General features: G+C 47.8%; 1 protein-coding gene across 1 annotated transcript in view; it reads right to left on the reverse strand.

Annotated features, from left to right (window-relative positions):
- Nucleotides 1–21,992, reverse strand: part of MYH9 (myosin heavy chain 9) — an 889,869-nt gene that overhangs the window by 471,275 nt on the left and 396,602 nt on the right. The window contains 1 exon segment of the mRNA XM_063940322.1: nucleotides 15,677–15,837. Coding sequence (XP_063796392.1) covers nucleotides 15,677–15,837 — 161 coding nt within the window.

Below are 21,992 nucleotides of genomic sequence, written 5' to 3' on the forward strand. Positions count from 1 at the left end.
TATTAAACTAGAAAAAAACACACATTTACAAGGAGAACTCAGGAGAGCTCGCCTAGCTGTAACCAGCTCCCCCGGGCACATTTTCTAATCCGATTCTGGTAGGAGGGGCATAAAGGGAGGAGCCAGCCCACACTCTCAAACTCTTAAAGTGCCAATGGCTCCTGGTGGACCCATCTATACGCCATAGCACTAATGTGTACCCCAGCATCCTCTAGGACGTAAGAGAGTTTAACTCTTTAGAAGCAGGGAAGGGAAACGTAGAATTCTCAACAGTAAAAACGAGATTTATGGTAAGAACTTACCTTTGTTAAATCTGTCTGCGAGGTACACTGGGCTCCACAAGGATAGACATTGGGGTGTAGAGTAGGATCTTGATCCGAGGCACCAACAGGCTCAAAGCTTTGACTGTTCCCAGAATGCACAGAAGCTCAGTTTTTAGTTAACCAGCCCAATGCAGTAGCAGGAAAAGAGACGACAACGGTTAGTAGCCACATACACCACACACTCACGACAAGTGAAGTGTCAGCGGCTAATGCCATACCAACCCAAAGAAGCTAAGTGCGTCAGGGTGGGCGCCTTGTGGAGCCCAGTGTACCTCGCAGAAAGATTTAACAAAGGTAAGTTCTTACCATAAATCTCGTTTTCTGCTGCGGGGTACACTGGACTCCACAAGGACAGACATTGGGGATGTCCTAAAGCAGTTCCTTATGGGAGGGGATGCACTGTAGCGGGCACAAGAACCCGGCGTCCAAAGGAAGCATCCTGGGAAGCGGCAGTATCGAAGGCATAGAACCTCATGAACGTGTTCACTGAGGACCACGTAGCCGCCTTGCACAATTGTTCAAGGGTCGCACCACGGCGGGCCGCCCAAGAAGGTCCAACAGACCGAGAAGAATGGGCCGTAATGTGAGCAGGAGCCGACAGACCAGCCCTCACATAAGCATGTGCAATCACCATTCTAATCCATCTGGCCAAAGTTTGCTTGTGAGCAGGCCAGCCCCGTTTGTGAAATCCAAACAGCACAAAGAGAGAATCAGGTTTCCTAATAGAAGCAGTTCTCTTCACATAGATACGGAGAGCCTGTACCACATCCAAAGACCGCTCTTTGGGAGACAGATCAGGAGAAAAAAAGTACCAAAACCACAATCTCCTGGTTAAGGTGGAACGAGGAAACCACCTTAGGTAAATATCCGGGACGAGTCCTAAGAACCGCCCGGTCACGGTGAAATATCAGATATGGGGAACTACAGGACAAGGCACCCAAATCAGACACTCTTCTAGATAAAGCAATAACCAGCAGAAACACCACCTTAAGGGAAAGCCACTTAAGATCAGCTGAACCAAGAGGTTCAAACGGAGACTCTTAACGCCTCGAAAACCACCGACAAGTCCCAAGGAGCCACAGGCGGGACATAGGGAGGTTGGATATGCAACACACCCTGAGTAAAGGTATGCACATCAGGTAAGGTCGCAATTTTTCTCTGAAACCACACCGACAAGGCAGATGCCTTGAACCTTGAGACAAGTCCAGGCCCTGCTGAAGAAAGGCCAACAACTTGGCTGTACTAAACTTAGAAGTGTCATAATTGTTAGATGCGCACCAAACAAAGTAAGAATGCCAGACCCCATAGTAAATCCGAGCCAAAGCCGGTTTCCGGGCCCGCAACATAGTTTGAATGACCGCATCAGAAAACCCTTCAGCCCTTTAGACGGAAGCTTCAAGAGCCACGCAGTCAAAGACGGCCGGGCTAGGTCCTGGTAGACACAGGGGCCCTGAACGAGGAGGTCTGGGCGTTGTGGAAGTAGAATTGGACGCTCTGACGATAGGCCTTGCAGGTCTGAGAACCAGTGCCGTCTGGGCCACGCTGGAGTTATGAGAGCAGAATCCCTCTTTCTTGCTTCAACTTCTCCTTTGCTCAGCCCACTGACGCACTGATCGTTGCCAGCCACTCTCACCTGCAGCGGTGAAATTGAATTTGAAAATCAGCCCCAGAGAACGTATACCGGAACGCCAGGTCAGCGTAACACTGCAGCGTCCGTACCCGCCCGCCAGGACTGAATCACCTGCACTGTGCTAGTGCCGGCGGCGGACGCATGGTAGCTGTTCCGATACCTCCTGTGCTGCGAGACTGCATCTTCCCGCAGGTCGGGTAAATATTATCAGCGGCATTTCCTCTGCACTGGGACGCCAGTAGCATAGAGGACGGGAGCTACATTCATTTGTTCTCAAACAGGCTGTATTAACTGTTGCTACTTAGCTTTTGATACAAAGAGACCAAGACTAGGTCTATGTGGCAACATTGAAGTGACATTGTTTCTAATTTTCCTAACCCAGTGAATTATTCAGAACGTCTATCAGTGCGCTTGAGCTGTTTTCTTTTACTAATGGTTTTTAATATATCTTGTGTGTGTCATTAAATTTGTTTCATTTTTATCAGCAAGTTCCGTATGAGTTGCAAATTGATTTAAGCAGACACCTGTGTATTTATCAATTTTTATTCATTATCAATTAAGCATACATTAAGCGCAGCACATTTGTATATATCAACTTCCGAATTACCCTGGGCAGGAGTGACACCGGAGGGAACACGTATGGCAGCCGAAACCTCCACGGCACCGCCAGTGCATCCACGAATGCTGCTCGAGGATCCCTTGTCCTTGCTCCGAAGACCGGAACCTTGTGATTGTGTCGAGACGCCATCAGATCTACGTCTGGAAGGCCCCACTTTACCACTAGGAGTTGAAACACTTCTGGATGGAGGCCCTAGTCGCCAGCATGTACGTCCTGACGACTGAGTAAGTCCGCTTCCCAATTCAGGACTCCCGGAATGAATATTGCCGATATGGCCGGTAGATGGCGTTCCGTCCAATGTAGAATCCGTTCAGACTTACTTCATTGCCAAATGGCTTCGAGTGCCACCTTGATGATTTATGTAAGCCACTGTGGTGGCGTTGTCCGACTGTACTTGAACAGGACGGTTCTGAATTAAATGCTGGGCCAGGTTCAATGCAATTCCAGAATGTTGATCGAGAGGAGGGATTCCTCCTTGGTACACCGACCCTGAAGGGAGTGTTGCTCCAGCACCGTGCCCCAACCTCAGACTGGCATCGGTTGTCAACAGGACCCAGTTGGATATCCAGAAGGGACGGCCACTGCACAATTGTTGGTCCTGGAGCCACCAGAGCAGCGACAAACAGACCTCCGGAGTCAATGAGATCTTTTGAGACCTGATCCGGTGAGGCAGGCCGTCCCACTTGGCTAGAATCAGCCTCTGGAGGGGGCGAGAATGGAATTGAGCATACTCCACTATGTCGAATGCTGATACCATGAGAAATGATGGGAGTGGTGTTGCGCTCAATCCGGATGATTGGTCTGTTTACTCAATTAGTAGGTTAATAAATATGAACCCTTATTCTCAGCAAATATGGATGAGGATGTGCTGAATCAATAAATGAATAATGATTGGATTAATGAATGGTTAATCGAATATAAACCCTTAGTGTCAGAAAAAATGGGTGCGGATGTGGTGAAATAATAGATGTATAAAATAAATAAATGAGAAACGAATGATTAGATGAATGAATGAATATATAAATGAATAAATAAATAATCAAAATATGTAACAATTGGGTGCTTATTGGTCCTATGTTCCAAAGTTGCAATGTAATTGAAACCAAGTGATACTCATAATACCAAATTCTATATGAGTATCACTTGGTTTCAATTACATTGCAACTTTGGAACATATTTATTCATTTATATATTCATTCATTTAATCATTCGTTTCTCATTTATTTATTTTATACATCTATTATTTCACCACATCCGCACCCATTTTTTCTGACACTAAGGGTTTATATTCGATTAACCATTCATTAATCCAATCATTATTCATTTATTGATTCAGCACATCCTCATCCATATTTTCTGAGAATAAGGGTTCATATTTATTAACCTACTAATTGAGTAAACAGACCAATCATCCGGATTGAGCGCAACACCACTCCCATCATTTCTAAAGTTTCATCAGGTTAGTCACCTGAAGGTGTAGCAGCTCGTCCACACAAATAGATCCCAGTGCGCAGGTAATCACATCTTCTGCTGATACCATGAGGCCCAGCACCTGCAATCGCCGAATATATCGACACTTGCGGACGAGAAAGGAAGCAACAAATCCTGTCCTGAAGCTTCAGGACTTTCTACTGACACAAGAACAACCACCGCTGGTTGCGAGTGTCCAATAGCGCTCCCAGATGCACCATGCTCTGAGCAGGGACCGGGGAGGATTTCTTCCAGTTGATGAGCCACCCGTGAGCTTGTAGAAACCGGACCGTCATATCTAGATGACGCAGGAGAAGAGCTGGGGAATTTGCCAGGATTAACAAGTCGTCCAGATACAGCAGTATCCTGATCCCTTGACGGCAGAGTGCCACTGTCATCACCGCCATGACTTTGGTGAAGACTCGCGGAGCCGTTGTTAAACCAAAAGGTAACGCCTGAAACTGGTAATGGAGGTTGCCAATCGCAAACCTCAGGTATTGCTGATGTGACGTTGCTACAGGAATATGCAGGTAAGCATCCTGTATATCCAGGGAGACCATGTAGTTCCCAGGTTCCAAGGCCAGAACTATAGAGCGAAGGGTTTCCATACGGAACCTGGAAACCTTCACAAACTTGTTCAATGCCTTGAGGTTGAGAATGGGCCAGGGGGGCCCATTCGGTTTCGGGACTAGAAACAGCGGAGAATAGTACCCCCGGCCCCTCTGCGCAAGAGGCATCTGTACTACGACTCCTGTATCCAGGAGGGTCTTTACCACCGAATGCAGAGTTATTGCCTTTGTCTGGTCCAACGGGACGTCTGTCTGGCAAAATCGATGAGGTCGGTTTTTGAAGGCTATGGCGTAACCTCGAGTGACGACTTCCCGCACCCAGGCATCTGAAGTGGTCTTCAACCATTCCTGGGTATACCCTAGAAGCCGGCCCCCCATCCTGGGATCCCCCAGGGGGAGGCCCGCCCCATCATGCGGCAGGATTATCAGTCTTGGAAGCTGGCTGACGGGCCGCCCAAGCTCTTCTGGGCTTTGGATTACCAGGTTTGGAAGTACGGGCATGCTTGTTGTACGCCTGACCTTTTGCTTTAGCTGAAGGACGAAAAGGGCGAAAGGAAGTACCTTCGACACAGAAGGAGCGGTACTTGGCAGACAGGCAGTTTTGGCAGTAGCCAAGTCAGCCACTATCTTATTTAAGTCCTCCCCAAACAGAATCTCTCCCTTGAAAGGGAGTACCTCCAAGGCTTTTCTAGAGTCCAGATCCACAGACCAGGATCTTAGCCACAATATCCGGCGAGCCAGGACTGACGTAGTAGAGGCCTTGGTTGCTAGAATGCCGGCATCAGAAGCCGCCTCTTTAATATAGCGAGAAGCTGTGACAATATATGACCAGCATTGTCTAGCATGGTCAGAGGAGATTTCAGCTTCTAACTCCAAGGCCCATGCTTCAATAGCCTCTGCAGCCCATGTTGCTGCAATAGTGGGCCTTTGTGCAGCACCCATAAGGGTGTAAATCGCTTTCAGACAACCCGTTTATCCGTAGGCTCTTTTAGAGACGTGACGGTAGTGACAGGTAGAGTTGAGGATACCACCATCCTAGCCACATGCAAGTCAACTGGAGGAGGCGTTTCCCAATTCTTAGACAGCTCTGGTGCGAGGGGATAGGGAGCCAGCATCTTCTTTTGAGGCACAAACTTTGTACCCGGGTTTTCCCAGGGTTCCTGACGTATATCCACTAGGTGGTCAGAGTGAGGTAAAACTTGTTTAACCACCTTCTGACGCTTGAACCTATCTGGTTTCTTAGGAGGGACGGATGGCTCGGGATCATCCGTAATCTGTAGAATTAACTTAATAGCCTCCAAAAGATCAGGGACATCCACATGTGAACTACCCTCCCCATCAGTCGTATCCGAGTCAGAACCTGTGGGGTGAGTGTAAGTGCCGTCTTCATCAGACGATGTGTCAGCGACAGCAGTGGATTGTGAGGAGATAAGAGCTCGCTTAGAGGACCCCTTGGGCTTAGGCGAGCGATGGTCAGACTTTTTAGTAGTCAGGGACTGGTTCAACTTCCTCAATTGAGAAGATAAATAGTCCACCCATGGCGGGTTAGCTGCAGGGACCACATACGGCTGCACCGGCATAGTGGGTCCCATAGGGGATGTTCGTTTATTAACTAGCGTATGTAGAAGCGTGGAAAAAGCAGCCCATGGTGGGTCATTATGTACCTCTGTTGCCACCGTCCCACTGGGGGGCAAGGAGCCCCCAGAAACAGAGCCCACAGCTGCTATATTTTCCTCATAGGGGTCTGTGGCTTCAGCAACACCTGCAGTGTGTTCAGCCCCAGAACTGTTACCCTCAGAAGCAGACATATAACTTGCAGTATCAGGTAACACAGTACAATTGGCAGCAGCACAATACCTCTTACCCAAACCCCTGCGCAGTGTAGTCAGCACTAGCAGAGATAAAAGGAGAGATATAGTGACTAAATCACAGAGAAAAATACATATTAAAGTATATCTTTGTGAAAATCCTATATCAATATAAAACCTGACGCACCAAGCCCCCTCAAGTTATAGAATATAGGGATAGCAAGTTGAGTGAAAGACACGAAATGGACACCACTCAGCTAGCTAATGCACACACAGATTGTCACAGTTTGTACAATGCAGAGGTTATTACTAACAATAATACTGCACTGGACTAGCTTATATATATAGCTATGTAGTCAATAGATATAACACTGCACAGTAAGAACTGGATGTATATCACATGGTAATTGTACTAGAAAACTCTGACTAAATGCACTCTTTCCTAACTAGCACTGTCTAAAAAGGCAGGTAGAATACTTAAGTGTCATGTAAAGTCACAGCACTGACAAGCAGGCGGCTTTACACAGGAGGATTTGCCCAAACAGTCCCAGGAACAGTGAAGCTGAGAGATAATGGCGCCCAGACACTGACAGGGAGTGAGGGAGATACAGATATGCAGCTCCAGGGCGGGAACATTTGCGGGAAATGGCGCCCTGGGGCTGGGGGAGGGGCTCCAGGTCTAAGCCTTACCACCATGCTGGCAAACCACAGGGTACTGTGGGCTACTGAAAATGGTTTAGAGAGAAAACCTGACCTGCACCCATGCCCTGGTGATCTAGTGGGATCGTCTGTACTGCCAGTGTCCACATCCAGCGCGCGCAGCCCGCCTCCCACTGACCGCGCCAGATCGCGATAAAGACCAGGTCCCGCAAGCGGGACCCAATCACCTTCTCCCGAAGCGCGGCCACGCGATCCCAGATAGCCCCCGTCGTGTGTGCCTGACCGCGAAGAAAACCAGAGCCTCCTGCTGTAGTTACCCGGCATCCAGGGCTCGGGAGCGTACAGTGCCGCTGGGGAGAGCTGGAGCAGTGAATGTCTTCTGACATTTACCACCGCTGCTGCCCTTGTAGTCTTCACTTTTTTCTTCAAAAAAAGCTCTTCTTAGGGCTGCCGTTATGTGCCTGCTTACTGCAGCACCAACTACAAAACTAAGCTCCTGTGCAGGGAGGCGGGGTTATAGAGGAGGCAGCACTGTGCATTCTGGGAACAGTCAAAGCTTTGAGCCTGTTGGTGCCTCGGATCAAGATCCTACTCTACACCCCAATGTCTATCCTTGTGGAGCCCAGTGTACCCCGCAGCAGAAATAAGATTCCTCTACTTGTTCAGGAACCTTCTCAGAAGTATGTAAAACTTCCCTAATGGCTTTAATCATTAGCTGCACCCCCTTAGCAAGGGATGCATCACGCCCCTGCATATCCCAATCACCGTCCCCTGTATCAGAGTCGGTATCAGTATCAACTTGCATTATCTGGGCAAGTGTATGCTTTTTTGGGTATGTAGGTGGGCTAGTGGAGGAAGTAGTGGGAGCGGAATGCTGCAACCCTTCTACAGATTCTCAAAAACTGCGTTTTTCTCATTATGGGACATCCTAGATGAAATCCAGGATATCATTACCCTTAAAGATCCACCTATGGGGGTTCGGATTCAGAAAGCTGGGAAAGCACATTGCAGTCCTGTGTACATGGAATAGACTTCTTCCAGGAGAAGATACACACACACACACACACAAGATACAGAGCCCTTCAACATGGTAATGTGGATATATACACACACTCGCATACAGAAAAATGTCAGACAGTTTCCCCCAGAGTACCTTCAGAGAGTCACAGAGAATAAGGAGCCAGACCACACAGCGCCCCTGTGGGCAGTTATGATAAAAGCCCGGCGCTGACTATTCAACCTTAATAGGTTGAATAGTACTAAATACACAACCCCCCCTCCCTCTCTGTAACACCCTGGTACCGCAGTAACTGGAGTTAGGTGGGGTGCAACACTCCCTGTCAGCATTTGTTCAGCGTTCTTGCAAAGAGAAAATGGCCCTGGTGAGTGCTGGATCTGCATTGAGGAGAATCCCCGAACCCTGTAATGGCGCGTGGCTTCCCACACAATGATTATACTGGTCTGAGGTCTCTGTGCTAAAAGCGGGATTAGCCCGTTAGCTGTTTTACCAGCGTTAGGGTGATCTTTGCTGGCCCAGGACGCCCCACAGCAGCGTCTACATATACATGTTGCAGAGCCCGTATGAAGCGCAGCCTACCAGAGCTGCGCTCCCACCCTTGTTCCGCCATACCCGCCGGCAACCCGCTAACTGGGCCACTGGCGCTGTACTCACCACTCTTCTTTCTTCTGGCTCTGTTAAGGGATTAGCGGCCGTGCTGCGGTAGTGAGCGGTCGCCTCGTGAGCTTGCGATCAGAACCCTCAGGAGCTCAGTGGCCTATCAGCGGAGATAGAGAACCATTAACTTCTAGAGTTGGTTCCTACTCCCCCCTAAGTCCCATGAAGCAGGGAGGCTGTTGCCAGCAGCCACCCTGTACCTACCACTCTTAGAAAAAAAATAAAACTAGAAAAAAACTCCTAAGAGCTCCCCTAGCTGTGACAGGCTCCTCCGGTCACATTTTCTAAACTGAATCTGGTAGGAGGGGCATGGAGGGAGGGGCAAGCCCACACTATTAATCTCTCAAAGTCTTAAAAACTTCCAAAGGACCCGTCTATACCCCATGGTACTAAATGGACCCCAGCATTCTCCAGGACGAAAGAGAAATTGCAGACTTCACAGGAGACCATATGCATTTTTCATCAGTGTCTCAGAATATAGACCGGGAAGGGGGAAGGGGCAACATTTCTACAAATGCCATGAACACATCCTGAGAAGAAAGCAAGCAACAGATGTGTCCACACACATTTATGCTCTAATCAAACCAAAAAAAGTCATATAGAACAGCACAGCCTTTGCAAATTAGCTGCACCAAAACACTATTTCTAAGTAGTCAATTAAAAGAATGAAGATGCAAAATTAAGGAAAAAAATATGCATTCTGTGCAAAAAGGAAAAAGACAGGTCCTACAAGTAACCTGCGTCATGCATCATTTTGCTTTATCTATATCAGGGCTGGCCAAACCGGTCCTCGAGATCTACCAACAGTTCACATTTTCCAGGCCACCTAGCTGGTGCACAGGTGTAGTCATTGCTAATTAAGATGTGCTGCATTCATTCCTAACTGACAATTCTACAGATCTCCAGGAGACCTGGAAAACATGAACTGTTGGTAGATCTCGAGGACCGGTTTGGCCAGCCCTGATCTATATCTACGACTAATACCTTTCTGCCAAAATAAAGTATTCCTATGTACCTAGCACTCCATATGCAAATTTAAGTAACATTGAGGAAAATGTGCATAGCACAAGAGTCACACCGGGTGCCTAGTGCCTTTAAAATAAAATAAGAATTTACTCACCGGTAATTCTATTTCTCGTAGTCCGTAGTGGATGCTGGGGACTCCCTAAGGACCATGGGGAATAGACGGGCTCCGCAGGAGACTGGGCACACTATAAGAAAGATTTGGTACTACCTGGTGTGCACTGGCTCCTCCCTCTATGCCCCTCCTCCAGACCTCAGTTAGGATACTGTGCCCGGAAGAGCTGACACAATAAGGAAGGATTTTGAATCCCGGGTAAGACTCATACCAGCCACACCAATCACACCGTATAACTCGTGATATTAAACCCAGTTAACAGTATGAAATATAACTGAGCCTCTCAACAGATGGCTCAACAATAACCCTTTAGTTAGGCAATAACTGTATACAAGTATTGCAGACAATCCGCACTTGGGATGGGCGCCCAGCATCCACTACGGACTACGAGAAATAGAATTACCGGTGAGTAAATTCTTATTTTCTCTTACGTCCTAGTGGATGCTGGGGACTCCGTAAGGACCATGGGGATTATACCAAAGCTCCCAAACGGGCGGGAGAGTGCGGATGACTCTGCAGCACCGAATGAGAGAACTCAAGGTCCTCCTCAGCCATGGTATCAAATTTGTAGAATTTAGCAAACGTGTTTGCCCCTGACCAAGTTGCAGCTCGGCTAAGTTGTAAAGCCGAGACCTCTCGGGCAGCCGCCCAAGATGAGCCCACCTTCCTCGTGGAATGGGCTTTCACTGATTTAGGATGCGGCAATCCAGCCGCAGAATGCGCCAGCTGAATTGTGCTACAAATCCAGCGAGCAATAGTCTGCTTAGAAGCAGGAGCACCTATTTTGTTGGGTGCATACAGGATAAAAGGCGAGTCAGTTTTCCTGACTCCAGCCGTCCTGGAAACATAAATTTTCAAGGCCCTGACTACGTCCACTAACTTGGAATCCTCCAAGTCCCTAGTAGCCGCAGGCACCACAATAGGTTGGTTTAAGTGAAAAGCTGATACCACCTTAGGGAGAAACTGGGGACGAGTCCTCAATTCTGCCCTATCCATATGGAAAATCAGATAAGGGCTTTTACATGACAAAGCCACCAATTCTGACACACGCCTGGCCGAAGCCAAGGCCAATAAAATGACCACTTTCCACGTGAGATATTTCAGATCCACGGTTTTAAGTGGTTCAAACCAATGTGATTTTAGGAAACTCAACACCACATTGAGATCCCAAGGTGCCACAGGAGGCACAAAAGGGGGCTGAATATGAAGCACTCCCTTTACAAAAGTCTGAACTTCAGGCAGTGAAACCAGTTCTTTCTGGAAGAAAATCGACAGAGCCGAAATCTGGACCTTAATGGAACCCAATTTTAGGCCCATAGTCACTCCTGACTGTAGGAAGTGCAGAAAACGACCCAGCTGAAATTCCTCTGTAGGGGCCTTCCTGGCCTCACACCACGCAACATATTTCCGCCAAATGCGGTGATAATGGTTTGCGGTTACTTCTTTCCTGGCTTTTATCAGCGTAGGAATGACTTCCTCCGGAATGCCCTTATCCTTTAGGATCCGGAATTCAACCGCCATGCCGTCAAACGCAGCCGCGGTAAGTCTTGGAACAGACAGGACCCCTGCTGTAGCAGATCCTGTCTGAGCGGTAGAGGCCATGGGTCCTCTGTTAACATTTCTTGAAGTTCCGGGTACCAAGCTCTTCTTGGCCAATCCGGAACCACGAGTATCGTTCTTACTCCTCGCCTTCTTATTATTCTCAGTACCTTTGGTATGAGAGGCAGAGGAGGGAACACATAAACCGACTGGTACACCCACGGTGTCACTAGAGCGTCCACAGCTATCGCCTGAGGGTCCCTTGACCTGGCGCAATATCTCTTTAGCTTTTTGTTGAGGCGGGACGCCACCATGTCCACCTGTGGCCTTTCCCAACGGTTTACTAACAGTAGGAAGACTTCTGGATGAAGTCCCCACTCTCCCGGGTGTAGGTCGTGTCTGCTGAGGAAGTCTGCTTCCCAGTTGTCCACTCCCGGAATGAACACTGCTGACAGTGCTAACACGTGATTTTCCGCCCATCGGAGAATCCTTGTGGCTTCTGCCATCGCCACCCTGCTTCTTGTGCCGCCCTGTCGGTTTACATGGGCGACTGCCGTGATGTTGTCTGATTGGATCTGAACCGGCTGGTTTTGAAGCAGGGGCCTTGCCTGACTTAGGGCATTGTAAATGGCCCTCAGTTCCAGAATGTTTATGTGTAGGGACGACTCCTGACTTGACCAAAGTCCCTGGAAATTTCTTCCCTGTGTGACTGCGCCCCAGCCCCGAAGGCTGGCATCCGTGGTCACCAGGACCCAGTCATGTATGCCGAATCTGCGGCCCTCTAGAAGATGAGCACTCTGCAGCCACCACAGTAGAGACACCCTGGTCCTTGGAGACAGGGTTATCAGTTGATGCATCTGAAGATGCGATCCCGACCACTTGTCCAAGAGGTCCCACTGGAAGGTCCTTGCATGGAACCTGCCGAATGGAATTGCTTCGTATGAAGCCACCATTTTTCCCAGGACTCGTGTGCAGTGATGCACCGATACCCGTTTTGGTTTTAGGAGGTCTCTGACTAGAGATGACAGCTCCTTGGCTTTCTCCTGCGGGAGAAACACTTTTTTCTGTTCTGTGTCCAGAATCATCCCCAGGAACAGTAAGCGTGTGGAAGGAACCAGCTGTGACTTTGGAATGTTTAGAATCCAGCCATGCTGTTGTAGCACTTCCCGAGATAGTGCTACTCCGACCAGTAACTGCTCCCTGGACCTCGCCTTTATTAGGAGATCGTCCAAGTACGGGATAATTAAAACTCCCTTTTTTCGAAGGAGTATCATCATTTCTGCCATTACCTTGGTAAACACCCTCGGTGCCGTGGACAGTCCAAATCGTAGTGTCTGGAATTGGTAATGGCAATCCTGTACCACAAATCTGAGGTACTCCTGGTGAGGAAGGTAAATTGGGACATGCAGGTAAGCATCCTTGATGTCCAGGGATACCATGTAATCCCCCTCGTCAAGGCTTGCAATAACCGCCCTGAGCGATTCCATCTTGAACTTAAATCTTTTTATGTATGTGTTCAAGGATTTCAAATTTAAAATGGGTCTCACCGAACCGTCCGGTTTCGGTACCACAAACAGTGTGGAATAGTAACCCCGGCCTTGTTGAAGTAGGGGTACTTTGACTATCACCTGCTGGGAATACAGCTTGTGAATTGCCTCTAGTACAGCCTCCCTGCCCGAGGGAGTTGTCGGTAAGGCCGATTTGAGGAAACGGCGGGGGGGAGGCGCCTCGAATTCCAGCTTGTACCCCTGAGATACTACTTGAAGGATCCAGGGATCCACCCGTGAGCAAACCCACTGATCGCTGACATTTTTTGAGGCGGCCCCCCACCGTACCTGGCTCCGCCTGTGGAGCCCCACCGTCATGCGGCGGATTTGGAAGAAGCAGGGGAGGACTTTTGTTCCTGGGAACCTGCTGCGTGGTGCAGCCTTTTTCCCCTTCCTCTGCCTCTAGACAGAAAGGACCCGCCTTTTCCCCGCCTGTTTTTCTGGGGTCGAAAGGACTGTACCTGATAATACGGTGCTTTCTTAGGCTGTGAGGGGACATGGGGCAAAAATGCTGACTTCCCAGCTGTTGCTGTGGAAACAAGGTCTGAGAGACCATCCCCGAATAACTCCTCACCCTTATAAGGCAAAACTTCCATGTGCCTTTTAGAATCTGCATCCCCTGTCCACTGCCGAGTCCATAAGCCTCTCCTAGCAGAAATGGACAATGCACTTATTCTAGATGCCAGCCGGCAGATCTCCCTCTGTGCATCTCTCATGTACAAGACTGAGTCTTTTATATGCTCTACGGTTAGCAATATAGTGTCCCTGTCCAGGGTGTCAATATTTTCTGACAGGGAATCTGACCAAGCAGCAGCAGCAGCACTGCACATCCAGGCTGAAGCAATAGCTGGTCTCAGTATAACACCAGTGTGTGTATATATAGACTTTAGGATAGCCTCCTGCTTTCTATCAGCAGGTTCCTTAAGGGCGGCCGTATCCGGAGACGGTAGTGCCACCTTTTTAGACAAACGTGTGAGCGCTTTATCCACCCTAGGGGGAGTTTCCCAACGTGACCTATCCTCTGGCGAGAAAGGGAACGCCATTAGTAATTTTTTTTTAAATCACCAACTTTTTATCAGGAAAAGCCCACGCTTCTTCACACACTTCATTTAATTCTTCAGATGGGGGAAAAACTATTGGCAGTTTTTTCTCCCCAAACATAATACCCTTTTTTAAGGTACCTGGGTTTATATCAGAAATGTGTAAAACCTCTTTCATTGCCTCAATCATGCAACGAATGGCCCTAGTGGACATTAAATTTGACTCGTCGTCGACACTGGTATCAGTATCCGTGTTGACATCTGTGTCTGCCATCTGAGGTAGTGGACGTTTTAGAGCCCCTGATGGCCTTTGAATTGCCTGGGCAGGCACGAGCTGAGAAGCCGGCTGTCCCGCATTTGGCATGTCGTCAAATTTTTTATGTAAGGAGTCGACACTTGCACGTAATTCCTTCCATAAGCCCATCCACTCAGGTGTCTGCCCCGCAGGGGGTGACATCACATTTATAGGCATCTGCTCCGCCTCCACATAAGTCTCCTCATCAAACATGTCGACACAGCCGTACCGACACACCACACACACACACACACACACACACAGGGAATGCTTTTAAAGGAGACAGGACCCCACAAAAGCCCTTTGGGGAGACAGAGAGAGTATGCCAGCACACACCAGAGCGCTATATAATGCAGGGACTAACTGAATTATGTCCCCTATAGCTGCTATAATATTTACTGCGCCTCAAATTTGTGCCCCCCCTCTCTTTTTTACCCTTTTCTGTAGTGTAGACTGCAGGGGAGAGTCAGGGAGCTTCCTTCCAGCAGAACAGTGAGGGAGAAATGGCGCCAGTGTGCTGAGGGAGATGGCTCCGCCCCTTTTTCGGCGGACTTTTCTCCCGCTTTTTTCTGTATTCTGGCAGGGGTAATTACCACATATATAGCCTCTGGGGCTATATATTGTGGTTATTTTGCCAGCCAAGGTGATTTTATTGCTGCACCCTCAGTGACCGGAGTGTGAAGTGTGTATGAGGAGCAATGGCGCACAGCTGCAGTGCTGTGCGCTACCTTGGTGAAGACTGAAGTCTTCTGCCGCCGATTTTCCGGACCATCTTCTTGCTCTGTAAGGGGGACGGCAGCGCGGCTCCGGGAACGAACACCAAGGACGGGTCCTGCGGTCGATCCCTCTGGAGCTAATGGTGTCCAGTAGCCTAAGAAGCCCAAGCTAGCTGCAAGCAGGTAGGTTCGCTTCTTCTCCCCTTAGTCCCTCGTTGCAGTGAGCCTGTTGCCAGCAGGTCTCACTGTAAAATAAAAAACCTAACATATACTTTCTTTCTAGGAGCTCAGGAGAGCCCCTAGTGTGCATCCAGCTCGGCCGGGCACAGAAATCTAACTGAGGTCTGGAGGAGGGGCATAGAGGGAGGAGCAAGTGCACACCAGGTAGTACCAAATCTTTCTTATAGTGTGCCCAGTCTCCTGCGGAGCCCGTCTATTCCCCATGGTCCTTACGGAGTCCCCAGCATCCACTAGGACGTCAGAGAAAAAAGGATATGTGTATCAGAGAACACATCTGTATCCGCTGTACCCAAGAGAAAATGGCTTAGTTGCTAGCAAAACAACAACTGGATACCCAAAACTAGAACATATATGATACATTTAAAGAACTGGTGTAAAACTAGAAAAAACATTACTGTGATCCTTACTTTCTGGCAATGTAGCCCCTGCACCAGGCCTGGAAACCAATAATCACATCTGTGATCTTTAAGTCCCGTTCTTCTTCCAAATGAGCAAGGACACCTGCTCTGAAAAACACTTTGCTTTGTCCAATACGGTAAAGGTTTGAATCCAGTTCCAGGGCTTTGATCTACAAAATATAAAATAAAAATATGACTAATTAAACAAGTTCCATAAACTGATTGTAAATAACAAAATTATATTTATTATGAGAGAAAGAAAACTTAAGTGCATAAGATGTACTAAACAAGCTTTACAAGCAGATATGACCAAAAAAAAAATAAAAAAAATGTGTCAATAGTTAACCAATATAAGTACCTAAATTCACTTTTTCTATCAGCATGTATTATGGTTTTCACTCCAGCATATTAAAGGCACTTTGTGGGGCATGACAGGCACCTTTGATTAGACTACATGGAGGGGTAGGGTACACATTTACAAAGTCAATAAAGCACACCATATCTAGAACGTACATGTGTATGTGTGACAGTGTAGGGATAGGGTAATGGGGAGGGAGGAATGTTACGTCCTTGATTGGTAAGGCCACTCAACCTAAACTTCAACCCTTCATGTTTCAACAAAGGCTATAAGCGAATCAAAGAAATGTGAGAAGTTGCCTCATAAAGCAACTTCAACTAATGCGAGTACATATTTGCAGCAGCACAGTCAACTATAGGAAAGTATTGATTGGCCTCTTTCCTAATTGTAGGTTGTGAGCAATCATCTGGCATTGATCACACAATTCCATTCCTGGAATGCAAGTCGCCAAACTGTTAAACAAAAATACTCCATTTCAAATTGTGATGCGCCTCCCATGAACTGGGGGCTGCACAAAACCTCCTGAAGATTCAGATAGGTCTCCTGTTACACTGCCTTGCACTTGAGAAGGATATCCAATAAATAAGGGCAAGAATAGCAGAAGTCACTGAAGTTTGCATTTTTCTTGTTTAGGAGATCAACTATGGTTGTTGGATATGCTGACCCCGATATTGGTCCTAGGAGTGATGTGCAAAAGCAAACTCATTTAGAATTTATTCTAAGAAAGAATTTTATACAGTCTAACATCCTTTAATTCCACACCACCCTAAGAAGCAACATATGTATCTATGTTATTACAGGTTATGCCACAAGTTTCTGCTCATTAGATAAATAGGAGGATATGGCGGAATCAAGTAGAAGAGGTCATAGATGTTCAAGGCTTCCTTCAGCTGCTGTGCATAATTTTCAACTTGTTAAAGTGGTTTCACTCAAATAAGCACACCAGTAGCTGTAAACGGTTTGATAGAAAAGTGGAAAATAGGCTCCATGAAAAGACAAAGAAACTTCTCAGGGTGTCCTGAAGGAGGCACTTTTGGTTAGGAATTTTTTTCCTCTTATATACTGTAGCCCCCTTCATTTCCACATTGCCTTTTAGAGGTGACCATTTACTGCTGAATTTGGGACATACTGCATAAATAGGATTTTGGTACATACAAGGTAAATCCTTTTCTTTGAATCCATAGGGGGCACTGGAGTACTCTTGGGATATGGACGGCTTTAGCAAGAACAGGGCACTGAATATTTTAATTTAGAAATCTCCTCCCCTCCATATCCCAGAGTACCTCAGTGTTTTTTACTGAGCCGAACAGGAGCTATAGAGAGGTTGACAATAGAGAATTACATATAACATAACGAACAATAAAGTTGACACATAACGTTACTGACCACTAAACGGCACCATAACCGATAGAACTTGAAACTTTGAACCAGTCGGTGAGAATGTGTTAACATAAGATCCCCTGAACTTACCACAAACCAGGTAAAACTGCTCTGGGTGGGCGTCCAGTAGCCCCTATGGATTCAAAGAAAAGGATTTACCTGGTAAGTAACAAAATCCTATTTTCTTTTTCATCCACTAGGGGTCACTGGAGTACTCTTGGGACGTACCAAAGCTTCCCCCATGGGCGGGAGAGCTGTTGGCACCTGTAACACTAGGCGGCCAAACCTAGATTCTGATGCCGCAAACGTATCAAACTTGTAAAAGCGCACAAACGTGTGCACGGATGACCATGTAGCTGCACGGCAAAGCTGCATCGTAGACGCCTCACGACCAGCTGCCCATGAAGTTCCCACAGAACGTGTGGAATGAGCGGTTACTGATGTAGGCGGCTGTAACCTAGCATGAAGGGAAGCCTGATGTATGGTCAGTTTAATCCATCTGGATAAGGTCTGCTTAGAAGCTGGCCAACCCATCTTGGCAGCATCATCGAGAACAAACAACGTATCCGTCTTACGAACTGTAGACGTTCGGGATACATAAACGCGTAGTGCGCGTACCACATCCAAAGTTCCAGAATCTTCTGTTAACACAGGAACTACTATTGGTAGATTGATGTGAAAGGATGACACTACCTTTGGTAAGAAAGCGGGATTCGTCCGAAGTTCCGCTCTGTCATCATGAAACACCAAATACGGTGGACTTGCATGACAAGGCACCCAAATCTGAAACGCGCCTTGCCGAAGCTAAGGCTAGTAGAAAAATTGTTTTCCAAGTGAGAAACTTAATATCCACTTGTTGTAAGGGTTCAAAATATGAAGACTGCAAGAAATCTAAAACCAGATTCAAGTCCCATAGCGCTGTAGGTGGAATGAGTGGAGGCTGTACTCTTATACCTTGCAGAAAGGTGTGTACAGATGGCAATAGAGCCAATCGTCTTTGAAAGTAAATTGACAAAGCAGATACCTGCACCTTTAGTGTAGATAAACGCAGTCCTCCATCTAACCCCATCTGTAGAAATAACAAAAGACGGGATAACTTGAAAGATGATGTTGGAAACTTCCGAGCTTCACACCAACCTATATAGGCACACCAAATTCTGTAATAATGAGCTGCCGTTACTGGCTTCCTAGCTCGTAACATGGTTGGTATAACCGATTCTGGAATGCCCTCTCTTCTTAAGAGGGCGGTCTCAACAGCCACCCCGTCAAACTCAGCCGCGCTAAATCGGGGTAAAGGAACGGACCCTGTTGTAACAGCTCCGGACGTAGTGGGAGCGGCGAAGGATCGTCTGCGAGTAGGCCGCGGAGATCCAAGAACCAAGTTCTCCGAGGCCAATGAGGCGCCACTAGTATGACTGTGGCGGACTCTCTTTTGATCCGTTTTAGCAACAGAGGGAGCAGCGGAAACGGTGGAAACAGGTACACGAGGCTGTACGGCCACGCGATTGTGAGAGCATCCACCGCCACTGCCTTTGGATCTCGCGTTCTGGACACATACTGGGGCGTTTGGTTATTGTGGCGAGACGCCATCAGGTCCACTTGAGGGCAACCCCACCTCTGGACCAACATGTGAAACACGTCTGGATTTAATGCCCATTCTCCTGGATGAAAATCCCGACGACTGAGGTAATCCACCTCCCAGTTGTCCACTCCCGGAATGAACACAGCCGACAATATCACTTGGTGATGCTCGGCCCAATTGAGGATCCGAGCTACTTCCCGCATTGCCATGCGGCTTCTTGTTCCTCCTTGTTTGTTGATGTATGTGACCGCCGTCGCAGTGTCTGACTGCACCTGGACAGGCTGAGACCGAAGTATGTGCCCTGCTTGTCGCAGCGCATTGTAAAATTGCCTGGAGTTCCAGGACATTTATAGACAGCAATCTTTCGTGATTCGTCCAGAGACCCTGGAGCTGACAATTTTGAACTACAGCTCCCCAACCTCTGAGACTCGCGTCCGTCATTAGAATTATCCAATTCCAGGCGCCGAACCGTTTCCCAGCTGTTAGATTGTGTACTTTGAGTCACCAGAGTAGAGATACCCTGGCCCGTGGCGACCACCTCACCCTGTGGTGAATCTGCAGATACGAGCCTGACCACTGTTCGAGCACATCCAGTTGAAAAGGACGTGAGTGAAATCTACTGAACTGAAGCGCTTCGAAAGCCGCCACCATTGTGCCTAAGAGGCGAATGCACAAATGTACAGAGACTGCGTGGCTTGAGCACCAATTGAACCAGATGACGAATGATCTGTACTTTCTGTTCAGGTAGGTAAATTCTTTGATTTACCGTATCGAGAATCATACCTAGGAATTGCAGTCGTTGAGCCGGAATCAGATGTGATTTCTTGAAGTTGACAATCCAACCGTGCTGAACAAGTACATCGTACGTTAGCAACGCATGTTGGAGGAGCATCTGTTGTGACGGAGCTTTGATGAGCAGATCGTCCAAGTACGGAACTATTATCACTCCCAGGGATCTGAGATGAGCTATCATAACAGACATCACTTTGGTGAATACCCGAGGCGCTGACGAGAGGCTAAACGGTAGAGCCTGAAACTGGTAATGGTTCTGCCGTATCGCAAACCGCAAGAACCGCTGATGAGGTGGCCAAATCGGAAAGTGTAAATACGCATCTTTGAGATCCAGCGCAATCATGAATTCCTGTGGCTCTAAACCTGCAATTACCGACCGCAGAGATTCCATCTTGAATCTGTAGTAAGTGACGTACTGATTGACGCCCTTCAAGTTAAATATTGGCCTGACAGAGCCATCAGGCTTTGGTACCACAAACAGACTGGAATAATAACCCTGCCCTTGAGACTGAATGGCAATTTGCAGAACCGCCCTTTTGTCGTCCGACACAGGCAGTCCCGTCTTGAAAAACCGCAGTGGTGGGAGACAGTCGAACTCTACTTTGTAACCTTTTAACACTAAATTGCAGATCCACCCATCTGTGGACATCTGGAACCACGCCAAATGGAACGTCTGAAGGCGTGCTCCCACAATTGGAGATCCAAGATGGGCTGGGAGTCCGTCATGCCACTGGCTTGTTGGTGACCTTAGCGTCTAGACGACTGGCGTTGGTTTGTTGGAAACCACGCCCCCGACCTCGTCTACCGGGCGTGGCTGGTCCTCTACCACGGCCTCGAAAAGTGCTGAGGCCGAAAGGATTTGAACGCCGGGCCCGAGTATTTCCGTCTAGGTACCGTTGGAGGCAATGGCAAGAAAACAGACTTACCTCCCGTGGCCTCAGCAATCCATTTGTCCAATTCAGGACCAAACAATTTCTCGCCACCGTAAGTAACGCCTCTATACCTCGTTTGACCTCCGCTTGCCAAGAGCGCAGCCAGAGTGCTCGTCGTGTAGTAACTAGCGACGATGAAAGGCGAGAAGTGAGCTGACAGACGTCAGTAGAAGCTGTACATAGATAATCAGCAGCTTCCCAGATTTGATCAGCGAGAAGTATAAGGTGATCGTCATGGAGGGCAGACTTAAGTTCTGTTATCCATACTATGAGCGCCTTAGTTACCCAAATGCCAACCAACCCAGGTCTAAGCAACACTCCTGCTGCTATATACATGGATTTTAGCATAGCTTTTATTTTACGGTCTGAAGGGTCTTTAAGCGTAGTAGCCGTTGGGACTGGTATGGTTAATTTCTTCGTAGGTTTAGACACCGACAAATCCACTAATGGCGGATTCTCCCATGTAGCTGTCACAGACTCTGGAAACGGGTAACTAGACTTAAATCTGCGAGGTATAGAAAACCGTTTATCCGGATTCTTCCGTGTTTCCACTAACATCTTATTAAGAGATTCCGAAACAGGAAAACACATCGGTGTCCTCTGTCGTTTAGCAAAGACGACTTCATCATTTGTCAGAGGCTCCTCAGTTTCTGTAAACTTCAGAGACTGACGCACCGCTCTGATGAGATCATCAATGCCTGGGCTGTCAAAATCTTCACTATCTGACTGCTGGTCTACTTCGCCCTCCTCACCCTCATCTTGTGCAGTGAGGTCTGGCATAGAATCGTCAGAATGCAACATAGCAGAAACTGGTAGATCATAAAACAAATGAAAATTATCCCTTCTACCCAAAATGGACTTGTACTTTTGGCAAGGCTGTACTTTTGGCAAGGCTGAGACCCCTCCGGTAGTTCTAGCGGTCTCACCCTAGACTCAGATCTTGCCGCTTTCCGCTCTTGTCAAGCGGCGGCCAATTCTGATTGCAATCCAGCCATTACATCTGTTAGCATAGCCCATGGAGGGTCCGGTACTGAAACCGGCTTTGAAACCGGAGCAGAAATTGTATTCTTAGCTGAATCCACAAAACATACTGTACATGTGGTAGATCCATCCGGTAACACACTCTTACAGACCTTGCAGTGAAACTGCTTTTTAGTTTTTGCTGGTGCCTTACTCATTATGTTAGTGCTGTGAGCACAGAAAAAACACTGAGGTACTCTGGGATATGGAGGGGAGGAGAGTTCTAAATTTAAATATTCAGTGCCCTGTTCTTGCTAAAGC

This window comes from Pseudophryne corroboree, chromosome 9 (genome assembly GCF_028390025.1).
Source record: "Pseudophryne corroboree isolate aPseCor3 chromosome 9, aPseCor3.hap2, whole genome shotgun sequence".
In the NCBI taxonomy this organism is placed as follows: Eukaryota; Metazoa; Chordata; class Amphibia; order Anura; family Myobatrachidae; genus Pseudophryne; species Pseudophryne corroboree.